This window comes from Phyllobates terribilis, unplaced genomic scaffold (assembly GCF_046119375.1).
Source record: "Phyllobates terribilis strain yellow unplaced genomic scaffold, ASM4611937v1 Scaffold_3__8_contigs__length_932513732, whole genome shotgun sequence".
In the NCBI taxonomy this organism is placed as follows: domain Eukaryota; kingdom Metazoa; phylum Chordata; class Amphibia; order Anura; family Dendrobatidae; genus Phyllobates; species Phyllobates terribilis.
In genome coordinates this window covers 780431512-780445887 of record NW_027362763.1, presented here as the reverse complement: position 1 = coordinate 780445887, position 14376 = coordinate 780431512, and the positions used below count along the sequence as shown (strand labels likewise).

The following is a 14376-nucleotide window of genomic DNA, read 5'->3' as shown; positions in this document are numbered from 1 at the left end:
TAAACCTGACAGGGCACACCTGTGAAGTGAAAACCATTTCCGGTGACTACCTCTTGAAGCTCATCAAGAGAATGCCAAGAGTGTGCAAAGCAGTCATCAAAGCAAAAGGTGGCTACTTTGAAGAACCTAGAATATAAGACATATTTTCAGTTGTTTCACACTTTTTTGTTAAGTATATAATTCCACATGTGTTAATTCATAGTTTTGATGCCTTCAGTGTGAATGTACAATTTTCATAGTCATGAAAATACAGAAAAATCTTTAAATGAGGTGTGTCCAAACTTTTGGTCTGTACTGTATATTTATAGCAAATGTCAGATCCTCTTTAAAATTACTAATTATTAAATTACACTAATTATATTAAAGTACAGCTTCTACTTACTCAATTTATGCTTTGCTCAAAAACTGACTATAGAGGCCTTCTAGTAAAATATTACCCCATCATGATTTGTTCAAACCATGTAACCTTCACGTCCGATATACCATATTCATTCTTTATGGGGATCATTTTATTTTCTGAGAATCCTGTCAATCCCCTAACTTAAAATACCAAATAACATGTTTATGGTATATGATGAAGGAATTACATTAAAATGGATTTTGCTGACAAGTCACAAAGTGTAAATGTGGAGACGGCAGGATAATGATATACAGTTACTGCAAGGCTTGGCTTATAGATTGGGTCTAGTTAATGATAAATTTAGAATATGACTAGAAGGATCTTGTAGTCATAGTGGCAGCGATAGTATATTTAATGACTATGTGTAATCTAGTGCATAGAAACCTACCACAGCCACACATGCATGGCACCCGAGTGCTGATTTTTCACGGACTTGTATGGGTGGTTTTGATCCGATCCACAGGCAGCATATATCTGGAGTGGTTGTATGATCTCAGCCAGGTATGTTTGACTCTGAAACGCTGCGGCGTTTCAGAGCACAACATACTTTACAAGCCGCCGGGGACTGATCAGTGCTGTAGACTAGTCAGGCAGGCGAGTCCCTGACGGCCTTTCTCCGCCCACTGCCCTGGATTGACAGGTCTCTGCCTATGTGCGCTCATAGGGAGAGACTAGTGAATCATTCGCAGCAGATGGGGAGAGGCTGGACCCCCTTGTCTTAGTAGTTTCCAGTGTTAGTCAGTCCCCGACGGCTGTATGTTTTGCTCTGAAACGCCACAGCGTTCCATACAGCCAGCGCCTGGTACGTGCTACCCGTGTATTGAGCAGCATGATCAGCTGTCAGGTTCACTTTAAGTAAGAAAAAATAAGGTGTCCATGTTCTTTAAGTAGATTTAGAGTATAACACAGAGTATATACAATATATTATAGAGTATTATAACAAACGAATACAGAATAGTATTGAACATTGTATAGATTGTACACATAATGCATAGGATGGTTTAGAATGTGTATATCTAATCTTTTGTTTCTCTTGCTTTGTTAGAAGGTATCATTGATTCCTGTAGTGAAGAGTCGGATTCGGATGTATCAGATGTACCTGAACTAGACTCTGATATCGAGCAGGAGACACAAATCAATTATGATCGCCAGGTCAGTACAAAGGTGCAAGAAATGATAAATGAACTGTTTTCGAGACGTTGTAATGATTTTGCTTATACACGGATGGATACGTTTGGCATCATTATAATAACAATTTGTGCAGTTAACACAGCAGAATCTGCATGGACAGAAATACACAGGGGATTTTTAGTAGGATTTTTTTTTTCATTTGTGCAATAATATGATCAGTAGCGTATTGCGGAGCTTATTTATCAAGCTAAATGCGACAGATTTCTGGCATAATTTACGGTAAAAAAATAACCTGTCTTTTATGACTTGCACCATCTTATGAAAGACAAGGCTGTTGAATAGGAGTCTAGTTTGTGAGGAAAGGGGTTAGCCAAAAAAGCCAAAAATTTGCTAAAATTTTGGCACAAATTTCCAACACAAATTAAGCCAACTAATAGGTGGTGTAAGCTTACACTAAATTTATAACACTGCATGAAACAGTGACACATTTTGAGACTCTTGAATCAAATGGTCCATTTAAATCGATTGCAGATTACTATTATTAATTGTCCATTGCGCATCTGAAGAGCTGTCTGTCTGTGTAAACAGGCTTCTGAACGACCACAGCAAACAAGCAGTTGATTGGCGGTCGTTTAGTGCCGTTGGTCAATTCGTGTAAATGGACATTAAGTTTGCACTGTCTAAGATATAGCAAATAACATGAGGTCTAAGAATTAGACAGTATCGATAAATATGCCATGCTGTGTTATAGGGTTGTTCTGAAAATCACAATGTGTTCTTATAATGATGTACACATATATTTATTCATTTGTGCAAATATAACCCATTTTTAATTCTGCCCTGTTTACATATATCACTTCCCCTAAGGTTGCCCCTCTAGGCTCTATTTGCCCTTCAGATGCCACTGGAACTGTCCTGTAGTTGTAGTGTTCCTGGTCGGTCATGCACAATGCAGTCTCTCAGCTTGCATCCTGCCAGCATAGCTGTATTCTAGGACCTGTCTTGAATGGAGTTTCTACTGTAAAGGTGCAGAGCCTCTTTCATTACGGTGTAGGAACTCATACCAGGAAGCAGCAGTGTGCTGGTAATGAAGATGAGCAATTTACTGCAGGATGGAGTGTATACAGGAGGCTGTGAGGAGAGATATACTGCAGGAGGGCTCTGTATAATGGGGCTGAGAGGAGAGATATACTGTAGGAGGGGACTCTGTATAATTGGGCTGAGAGGAGAGATATACTGCAGGAGGGGGCTCTGTATAATGGGACTGAGAGGAGAGATATACTGCAGAATGGGGGTGTATATAGGGGGCTGTGAGGAGGAATATACTGCAGTAGGGGGCTCTGTATAATGGGGTTGAAAGGAGAGATATACTGCAGAATGGTGCTCGATGTACAAGGGCTGAGATTAGTTGAGCTATGTTTGTTGACTGCTGCTGAGAGACCAGTGAAAGGAAACTGCAAGTGCTGCTGTTTTGATGCAAATGGCAGAAGATTGTCTTCTCTCAAATGCATAGAGCTGCATTTGCAGTTTCACAAATCTGATCTGTCAGCAGGAAACACAGCTCTGCACTGTTTTGTGGAGGAGAGATGAGCTATGCTAATAATCAGCTAATGATGTAAAACCACACTGCTGCTATGCTGATGTACATAGCAGAAGATAAAATCGGTCAGGCAAGGTGCTGTACAGGAGCTATTTACCTGCTGATATAGGGTTAATATGTAGGTTTAAAACAATGCCTGCCTACTTTACTAGAAGCGTGGCTACAGAGATAAAAATGTATTTATATAAAGTGCAGCTGTAATCACTCCCGTGCACATTGATTGACAGTCTGTTCTGAACACACGTGCTACAGACAGAGCAGGCTGTCAATCAAAGTGGTAGGGAGTGATTACAGCTGTATAGCTATGCTTCCAGAAGGAAAGCAGGAAGCCATGATTTTAACCCTAAATCAGCAGGTAAATAGCTTTTTGAACATGACAGGTTCCATTTAAAGGGGGTATCCAGGATCTAAATATTAATGGTTTATCCTTATTGAAGGTCATCAATATCAGATTAGTGGGGATCCATCACTCAGCATACCCACCAATACAATAGTATGCACCCACCAATCCCATGATGGCTCATACACTTTAGTGGGAGCTGATCCACAGAATCTTAAAAACGTCCACTACACAGTGTACAGAGTGATGCTGTTTCAGCCCTATGTACTTTTTACTTTTGGCCACAGGACCTACTAACAGCTCATCGATGGGGTTGCCATGTGTCGGTATCTGATATTGATGACCTATCCTGAACATACGCCATCAATATGTAAATCCTAGACAGCCTAGTGGATCCCAGTGCTCTTACAGTGCTTACAGTCCCTGAAGACAGAGTAGACAGTTTTCCTTCTCTTCCTCCTCCTTCACACATTGACTGAAATGCATTATGCATGAGAATGCCGCCAGTGGAGCTGGTAATGTTGTATTGACATAACTAATTTTCTATAATAATCCCTTCCAGCTGGTGGGTCTTCAGGCATTTGTTGGAATGGGGGCAACAAGAAGGGAAGGGATTTGTGCCTGTTATTTGTCACATTTTAGCTTGCTTTGCTACTTAGCTAGCAAAATGCAATAAAAAATAATCAGTAAAATAATCTCCTTAGTGCGGCCCCAGGCTTTAGGCTTGTATCTTCAAATGCAGAATATTGATAAATCATATTCATTTTTTTTTTACCCAGAAGGTTTTTTTCATACTTTTTTTTCTGGTACATACTAAACACAATGTAATATGAGACAAATTGTGAAATAATAGTATATTTTTTTACATTCAAGGCATAGGTCTAAGGGGTAACCAGAGCCTCTCACCTAGCCAAATCAGTTCTCATTCTTTGCACTGACGAGGGGCTATACCCAGAAACACCGTGTCTGCAAATTGAGCTTCTGATTTGGCTTTTATCCTGAGTCATATTTCAAGTCTCTTTAAAGGGTCGATAGTGACTTGTATGATTGCTACTTCCAACAGGTGGCGCTATAGAGTTCAAGTTCTCAATTTGCATATTACATTCAAGGCACAAAGTTATCCAACAGCTGTTTCAGCAATGAGAAAAAGTAATTGCTCCCTTCAACTTCAATGGATCATTAACCAAATTTAACGATACAAATTGCACACACTATTATATAGGTCTCTTAGACCTGATGAGACTGGTGTATTTACTTTGATCATCCATGTTAGAATGACTCTATAACCCTATTAATAAAAAATGCTAAAGAGTGAGAGAGCTCATGAGTCCAAGTCAGGGGTGGATATACCATTGGTGCAACTGCTCAGGGGGCCCACTTCCACCTACCACAATACACTGTCACAACCCATAAAGGGGTGCATTGTGATGAACTATTGGACTGCAAAGGGCCCATACACTATTTTTGCACAATGGCTTCCTCCTGTCTTTCCATCCCCTGGCCTAGGTGTATACAGTCTCTGCTCACCCATTCTGACTGACAGCTGCAGCTTGCACTGATCAATGTGAGATTTCAGCAGCAGCTGGGAGGCGGGGCACTGAGGAACTGTCAATCAGTTTTGGTGGGTGGAGATTGAGGTCAAATCTTCAAAAAGGATTATGCCGCCATTCTGATATATATTATCCCACTAAGTACACCAGTCTCATCAGGTCTAAAGTACCTGATAAAGTATTCAATTTGTATGATTAAATCTGGTAACATATCTGCTTTGATTCCTGACTAACGCTACCTTTAGTCAGCAATAATAGTATTACACTGACGACTTTGATACTGTTGTGTTTTTATTGCAGCTCATACACTGCAGGTCATTAAACAATTATACCGTGCCACAAATAACTGCTATAAGAAACAAAACAATTCATTTTCTCAATGGCTTTGTAATATTTTAACACAAACTCATTTGCACGGAGGACAAACGAATGACTGTATCCGTAATAACAGTGCCTGTCGATAATGACATTTATTTTCTCCTCCCTGCCGGCACTTCATTCTTTATATATTCTCAGCCTGCGTCTGTAATTCTGGCAATAACTGATGGAAACATTCAGCATTTTAATTAGAGTGAAAGCATGGTTTTCTTTTACTCTGCAGAAATCAGCCATTCATAACAGCAGTGTCAGCGCATTAATGTATGCTCTGCCTGAAACTGACGGGAAGATTGTACAATGCGCACTAATGGCGTAATTGACCGCAGATGCCTACCTGGAGTGCATTCTGTACCAATTCACTTCCCCAAATTCATCATAATGTTACAGATAGTCCTATCCCCAAGTCAAAAGTGTTGTCTTATTCCCGCTACTCTCCTGAATATTTCATTTTGTTATTTGGTTGTTGTTGTTTTTTTTCTTTTAGTCCGCCATACTGTTTTAGAGATAATAGATCTTTTTGTTTGGTGGTACTTTTTATGGTCCTTACCAAGGGACGTTTCTCAGATTCTCTGGGGGCCTGTCTTTTGGCTTCTGTTATGGAAACGGGTGGTGGAACCTCTGTGCCGCGGTGCAAGGAGGGACCCAGAGGGGCGTAACTAAGTATCAACTCAGACCGATCCTGGTCGTACGGTGGCTAACAACTCTGTGACCAGGGAGGGACCGAGCAGAGGGACCAGGTGCTACTCTGGGGACGACCTTGTAAGAGAGCAGGTGGCTCCCACGGGTCAGCAGACTGGGACTGACTGGTATAGCGGATGGACACAACAGGCAGGCAGAAGTCTCCGCATAGTAGACAGGTGGTCACGGCACGTGACGGCAGAGCAGGTTGAAGTCTCTAGGTAACAGACAGGTGATCACGGCAAGTGACAGCAGGAGCCTCCAGGTAAGCTACGGCAAGTGACGGCCAAGCAGACTGAAGTCTCAAGGTTAGCAGGCGGGTGGTCATGGAAAGTGACAGCAGGAGCCTCCAGGTAGGCTCTCAGGTAACAGGCGAGTGCTCCCAGGTGAGCGGGCTAGCAGGCACGGCAGGTAGCAGGCAGGTAACAGGCTGGTGCTTCCTGGTAAGCAGGTGGACTTGCCCATAGACAGACTGGCGGGTAGAATGGAAGGCAGACTGTCGGGCTGGAGAGAAGTCAGACTGGTGGACTGGAAAAGTAGTCAGGCTGGCAACTGGACCTGAGGGCTGAAGCCGAGGTAAGTATGCTGTGCATCAACTTTTGCTCGGGCACCTCCATTTTGGAGGAGGTGCCCTATATATGGGAGGACCCTCGGCTATTGGCCGGGGACTCTTTAGGACGGCAGCAGCAGGAAGAGAAGCGCAGGAGGACGCCGCGCGGGGAGCGGGGAGGTGAGAGGGATGGCGTCTCTGCCTGGCAAAGGGCAGAGACGCCGATGCTACAGTACCCCCCCCTTTACGCCCCCTCTTTTTTAGGCCAGAAAGAAATTTTTCAAGGAGAAGCGGGGCATGGATGTTGTCCCTGGGTTCCCAAGTTCTCTCCTCTGGGCCACACCCCTTCCAATCCACCAGAAAAAAGGTTTTTCCTCTTACCCTCTTGGTAGCCAGAATATTCTCTACCTCAAAAACGTCCTCAGCAGAAACCGGAGCAGGGGAAGAACCTGGATTGTCGGAACAAGAATTAAAGACAACTCGTTTGAGGAGAGATACATGGAAGGAGTTGGGAATCCATAAGGTGGCTGGGAGTTTTAACTTGTAGGCCACTGGATTGATTTGTTTGAGGACTTCAAATGGACCGATGAACTGAGGACCCAACTTGTAGGAGGGTATTTTGAGCCGAACATGTTTGGAGGAGAGCCAAACCTTGTCTCCGGGATGGAATTGAGGCGGATCCAGACGTCTCTTGTCAGCATGTCTCTTCATCCGCTCGGAGGACTGAAGAAGTGCTGACCTAGTATTCTCCCAAATGGTGGAAAATTCGCTGACCAGAGACTCCGCGGCAGGGTTGTCCACAGAAATGGAGACGGGAAACGGAATCCGGGGATTTTGACCATAGACTATAAAGAACGGAGTCTTGGAAGATGATTCGCTCTCATGGTTGTTGTAGGAGAATTCGGCCCATGGCAGGAGATCCACCCAATCAGTATGGTGAGTGTTAACAATGTGCCGGAGGTAGCTGGTAAGGATCTGGTTGATCCGCTCCACTTGACCATTGGACTGTGGATGATAAGCAGAGGAGAAATCCAGGGTGACATCCAGCAGCTTACACGTAGCTCGCCAGAAACGTGAGGTGAACTGAACCCCACGATCCGACATGATGTGGAGGGGTAGACCATGGAGACGGAAGATGTGGAGGAAGAAGTCCTTAGCTAGCACTGATGCAGACGGGAGATCAGGCAGAGGGATGAAGTGGGCCATTTTAGAAAAGCGGTCGGCGACCACCCAAATGACTGTACAACCGGCAGAGACAGGGAGATCTGTAATAAAGTCCATAGCAATGTGTTGCCACGGAGGATCAGGTACGGGAAGAGGCAGGAGATGACCGGCTGGTAGATGTCTGGGAACTTTGTTGCGGGCACAGGACGAACAGGCTGAGACGAAGTCTACCACATCCTTGCGCAGGGTAGGCCTCCAGTAATGCCAGGCGATGAGCAGGAAGGTCTTCTTTTGGCCAGCATGGCCGGCTAATTTAGATGAATGACCCCAGCGAAGAACCTTCTCACGATCCGGTACTGCTACAAACGTCTTACCGGGTAGAAGACGAGTCAGATCCAAGGGGGCCACATTCATCACTTTGGAGGGGTCGATGATGTGCATAGGCTCCTCCTCTTGATCGGAGGACAGGAAGGGTCGGGACAAGGCGTCGGCTTTGACATTCTTGTCCGCCGGGCGGAAGTGTAGGATGAAGTCGAAGCAGGCGAAGAACAAAGACCACCGGGCCTGGGGCGGGTTGAGTCTTTGGGCATTCTGGAGATATGCCAGGTTTTTGTGATCCGTATAGATGATCACCGGGTATAGAGCCCCTTCAAGCAGGTAACGCCACTCCTCCAGCGCCAGTTTAACAGCTAACAGTTCTCAGTCTCCTATAGAGTAGTTGCGCTCAGAGGAGGAGAAGAGTTTGGAGAAGAAGCCGCAGGTTACCATTCTCCCGGAAGACTTTTGGGTGAGCACCGCTCCGGCTCCGGAGGAGGAAGCATCTACCTCCAGGTAGAACTGTTTGTTGCTATCCGGACGGTGCAGCACTGGGGCAGAGGAGAAGGCTTGCTTTAAGGAAAGGAAGGCCTCCTCAGCTTCGGGCGACCATTCCTTGGGATTTGCTCCCTTACGGGTGAGCGCAGATATGGGAGCAGTCCGAGAAGAGAAGTGCGGGATGAAGAGACGATAGTAGTTGGCGAAGCCCAGGAATCGCTGAATCGCCTTCAACCCCTCAGGACTCAGCACTTTAGGACAGCAGAGAGCTTCTCAGGATCCATTCGTAGGCCTGTCTGGGAGATAACATAGCCCAGGAATGGAAGAGAGGTCTGCTCGAAGAGGCACTTCTCGTATTTTGCATAGAGGTGGTTCTGCCTGAGCCTAAGCAGGACCTGACAAACATCCCTTCTTTGTGTGGGAAGATCTGGAGAGAAGACCAAGATATCGTCCAGGTATACCACCACGCAGGAGTAAAGAAGATCTCGGAAGATGTCGTTGACCAATTCTTGGAAAACAGCGGGAGCATTGCAGAGACCGAAGGGCATCACACGGTACTCATAGTGACCGTCCCGGGTATTGAATGCCATCTTCCACTCATCTCCTTGACGGATTCGGACCAGGTTATGCTCTCCACGAAGATCCAGCTTGGAAAAGATCCAGGCGCCCTTAAGGCGATCAAACAACTCGGAGATGAGCGGCAGGGGATATTTGTTTTTTACCGTGATCTGATTGAGTCCTCTATAATCAATACAGGGGCGTAGCGAACCATCCTTCTTCTTGACAAAGAAGAATCCGGCTCCAGCCGGGGAGGTAGATTTCCGGATGAATCCCCTAGCCAGATTCTCCTCAATGTACTCAGACATGGCTCGGGTTTCAGCCGCCGACAACGGGTAAATACGCCCACGGGGTGGAGTGGCGCCAGGTACCAGGTCGATCGGCAATCATATAGCCTATGAGGTGGCAGTGTCTCTGCTTCCTTTTTACCGAAGACATCCGTGTAGGACCAGTAAGGAGCCGGTAGACCAGGTAAATTAGCTGGGGTAGGTGGTGGACGAGTCGGGCGAACCGGAATCAGGCAGGTCCTATGGCAGTCCTGCCCCCACCGAAGTACTTCACCGGATTGCCAGTTCAGCACGGGTTCATGTATCTGGAGCCAGGGTAGACCTAGCAATAGGGAGTGAGAGAGTCCGGACAGCACATAGAAGGAGATTTTCTCCGAGTGCAGCATTCCCACCTGCAGGGTTAGGGGCTCAGTGATGAGCAGGATGGTCACTGGAAGGAGTCTTCCATCCACGGAGGCGACGGACAATGGTTCAGCCAGAGGTTTGGTGGGAATACGGTATCTCTCTACCAGGGACTGGGAAATGAGGTTTCCAGCAGCTCCAGAATCCAGATGAGCAATTTCAAGGAGACGGTTTTCTCCCCAGGAGATAGAGACACACAAAGTTAGGGATGGAGAGGGCTTACTTTTGCCTAGGACGACCTCTCAGAGCGGTCCTAGACACTGAAGTTTCCCGGCCTCTCCGGGCAGGAACGGATCAGGTGCTCTTTACTGCCACAATAGAAACAGCTCCCCTCGGCTCGACGTGACTCTTGGCGAGATTTGACCATCTTGGTCTGGTCGATCTGCATGGGTTCGTGCGAGTGCGCCCGGGGAGTGACTAGTTGAGAGGCAGGTCTCTGGAAAGTAGGAGCGAGGCGGGGGAACTTTCTCTCCCGAGTGGTCTCTTTGGTGCGTTCTTGGAACCGGATGTCAATCCGGGTAGCGAGTGACACCAGGTCATCCAGGGTGGTAGGAATGTCCCGACCGGCTAGCTCATCCTTAATCCGACCGGAAAGACCCTCCCAGAAGACGGACACCAGAGCCTCATTATCCCAGGCAAGCTCAACAGCGAGGGTACGGAACCGTATGGCATATTGGCCCACGGTGAGACTCCCTTGGCGGAGACGTAGCAGAGAGGAGGCTGAAGAGGATTTTCGTCCTGGCTCATCGAAGACTTTCCGGAAAGCCGCGAGAAAAGACGATAGGTCAGACACCAGGGGATCCCCTGTCTCCCACAGGGAATTTAGCCATGCCAGTGCTTCCCCAGTGAGATGGGACATGATGAATGCCACTTTGGCCCGGTCGGAGATGAAATGATGTGCCAAGAGTTCAAAGTGCAGGGTGAACTGGTTTATGAAACCCCGAGCTAGAGCGGGGTCGCCTCCAAAATGAGGAGGTGCAGAAAGTCGGGGGCCTGGGTTGGATGCCGTGGTATTGGTGGGCAGCGGCGCTGCCGGAGCGGGTGTTGCTTGACTAGGGGCGGACACAGGTGGTACGGACAGCGTGTCCAGGCGAGTGTTGACAGACCGCAGGTAGGTCAGGATGGTTTCCTGTTGGGATCTCTGACGAGAAACCTCCTGGTACAGGTCAGCAAGCGAAGGAGCCTGGGGGCCACCGGGTTCCATGGCCCGAGCAAACTGTTACGGATCCGGGTGGTGGAACCTCTGTGCCGCGGTGCAAGGAGGGACCCAGAGGGGCGTAACTAAGTATCAACTCAGACAGACCCTGGTCGCTAACGATTCCGTGACCAGGGAGGGACCAAGCAGAGGGACCAGGTGCTACTCTGGGGACGACCTTGTAAGAGAGCAGGTGGCTCCCATGGGTCAGCAGACTGGGACTGACTGGTATAGCGGATGGACACAACAAGCAGGCAGAAGTCTCTGGATAGTAGACAGGTGGTCACGGCACGTGACGGCAGAGCAGGTTGAAGTCTCTAGGTAACAGACAGGTGATCACTGCAAGTGACAGCAGGAGCCTCCAGGTAAGCTACGGCAAGTGACGACCAAGCAGGCAGAAGTCTCAAGGTTAGCAGGCGGGTGGTCACGGCAAGTGACAGCAGGAGCCTCCAGGTAGGCTATCATGTAACAGGCGAGTGCTCCCAGGTGAGCGGGCTAGCAGGCACGGCAGGTAGCAGGCAGGTAACAGGCAGGTGCTTCCTGGTAAGCAGGCGGACTTGCCCATAGACAGACTGGCGGGTAGAATGGAAGGCAGACTGTCGGGCTGGAGAGAAGTCAGACTGGCGGACTGGAACAGTAGTCAGGCTGGCAACTGGACCTGAGGGATGAAGCAGAGGTAAGTATGCTGTGCATCAACTTTTGCTCGGGCACCTCCATTTTGGAGAGAGAGGGAGCGCGCGCGTCCTAAGCACAGTGCCCGGGAGGCTGCGCGCGCCGGCAGCAGCAGGAAGAGGAGCGCAGGAGGACGCGGAGCGGGGAGGTGAGAGGGACGGCGTCTCTGCCTGGCAGGGGGCAGAGACGCCAATGCTACAGCTTCCTTGTGAACCACGCCCCCTTAGCAAAGACCATAACAAGTAGCACTAAATAAAAAAGCCAGTACCATTTAAAAAAAATAGAGAACGGATTACTCAAGGGAGCAGTGGGAATAAAATAAAAGCACAAATTGGCCACTTTTGACCTAGTGAAAGGTCCTCCTTAAAAGATTTTAATGGAGTCTTCCAACATATGGGTTAGCAGGGGTCCCGTTCAGGGACCCCCACTAACCACTAGGACAGGGGTCCCAGTCCCACATTCTGCGCTGGTGATGGATGTGCACTAATGCTTCATTCAATGTCTATGGGACTGATAGAGAGAGCTGACCACTAAGCTATAATTCCCATAGGCATTGAATGGAACATTAGTGCGCATGCATGACCTCCATTCAATTCAAACCCCTATAGAGTATGGAACTGGACCCTCGTTCTGGAGATCGTGGGGGTCCCAACAGATGGCACCCAGCTATCATACAATTATCACCTACGCTGTGGGCTATTTATGTGCCATTTTGATCCTCCGTAGCCATATGTAGGAAGTATACCCCCATTTTAGGGATTGGTGGGGGTCCATTAATCACCTATTCTGTGGATGGGTGATAAATGTTTTTTTTTCCTAACCACTTTAATACACAATACACCAATGCCTCATGTCTCATCTCGTCATCGCAGTGATAATGTTTAGTCCATGGCTACACAACATCACTGTGAAACAACATACGACCATTTTGGCCAATGACCCCAAAGGGCTTTTCCACTGTGATTACTTTCAATTTTTGATCACTTTATATTATTGAGATGTAGAAAAACGCTCAGAAGGATTCAAACAACTCAAAAACTTTACTGGTGACAGCGGTGGTAATCCAGAAGTATAAGACCTGTTTGATGTGTTAGGAGGATTACTCTCTCGCCTTCAGGTTTACAAAGAAGATCTACCTCAGCTCAAGCAGCAAAATAAAGAAAAGCAAAATTCATTGCCTTCCCTTAAAAGAGAAAAAGCCCCAGAAGAAAGTTTGAAGCTGAAATTTGTACACGGGTACGTCTGCGAGTTGTCGTTACGTTTTTAATGTTGCGTTATTGTTATTGGTAATATGGTTGGCACTGTGATTGAGCAACTAATGCTGACGTTTTTGGGTTTAGGGGCATCATTGCGGCTGGTTCTGTTATAGGTGCCATGTTGCAGACTGTACAATTAAAAGGGCTCAGACCCTATAATGGAGGGTATACAAGATGCATATACAATTGTCCACATGGGCAGAAAAACCTTCCTTCCACCTTATCCCATGCCATTATTAAAACAACACTTTCATTAGGTATTATTTAAAGGGAATCTGTCAACAAGGTTTTGTTGCCTCATCTGAAAGCAGCACGATGTGGGGCATAGACCCCTATTCCAGCAATGTATCACTTACTTGACTGCTTGCTGTAATTTTGATAAATTCACTGTTTTATCTGCTGCTGATGCAACAATGCTCTGAATGCTGAGCTCTGTATCACCTTTGCATAGGCAGTAAGCAGCAAACCAGTGGTGGGGTGGGGTTATACAGAGCTCATGAATATGGAGGACTATATTACAGCAGGTTTACTAGTCCTTTAGTGATAATCTCCTGCTGATAAAACAGTGATTTTATCAAAACGACACAAAGCAGCCCAGTAAGTGACACATCACTGGAATCAGGGTCTCTACCCCTACATTATGCTGCTCTCAGATTAGGTGAGCCTGGCCTCAGATTCCCTTAAACTGAATAATATAATATTCCCAACAGTCACTAAATTCTTAAATTAAAACTGGTGGACTAAGAGGTTAATGAGTGGAATTTCCACTTTTTCTGTCTAATTGAGATTACTGTTCCTCAACTCTGCTATTGCTGCAATAGTCGTGTTGATGGGGTGTCTGCAGAACACACCACCTTACATGTGCCACGACAATTAGAGTGGATATGAAGGAAGAAGGGTAACATTTTCATATGTAATTGCAGACTGGATGTGTTATGGAAGTACAGAGGATGGCTGGGCCTGATATGGGGGCCGTGTTATTGGCTGTGTTATGGAAGTATAGAGGATGGCTGGGCCTGATATAGGGGCCGTGTTATTGGCTGTGTTATGGAAGTATAGAGGATGGCTGGGCCTGATATAGGAGCTGTGTTATTGGCTGTGTTATGGAAGTACAGAGGATGGCTGGGCCTGATATAGGAGCTGTGTTATTGGCTGTGTTATGGAAGTACAGAGGATGGCTGGGCCTGATATAGAGGCCGTGTTATTGGCTGTGTTATGGAAGTACAGAGGATGGCTGGGCCTGATATAGGAGCTGTGTTATTAGCTGTGTTATGGAAGTACAGAGGATGGCTGGGCCTGATATAGGGGCCGTGTTATTGGCTGTGTTATGGAAGTATAGAGGATGGCTGGGCCTGATATAGGGGCCGTGTTATTGGCTGTGTTATGGAAGTATAGAGAATGG

General features: G+C 46.9%; 1 protein-coding gene across 3 annotated transcripts in view; it reads left to right on the top strand.

The window, feature by feature from the left end:
* The window catches only part of EML6 (EMAP like 6), a 279209-nt gene that overhangs the window by 91176 nt on the left and 173657 nt on the right, over nt 1-14376 (top strand). For all 3 annotated transcript variants that reach the window (XM_073672290.1, XM_073672289.1, XM_073672288.1), the window contains exons 12-13: nt 1446-1552; nt 12836-12954. In XM_073672290.1, the coding sequence (XP_073528391.1) occupies nt 1446-1552; nt 12836-12954 (226 nt within the window). The remainder of the gene's footprint in view (nt 1-1445; nt 1553-12835; nt 12955-14376) is intronic.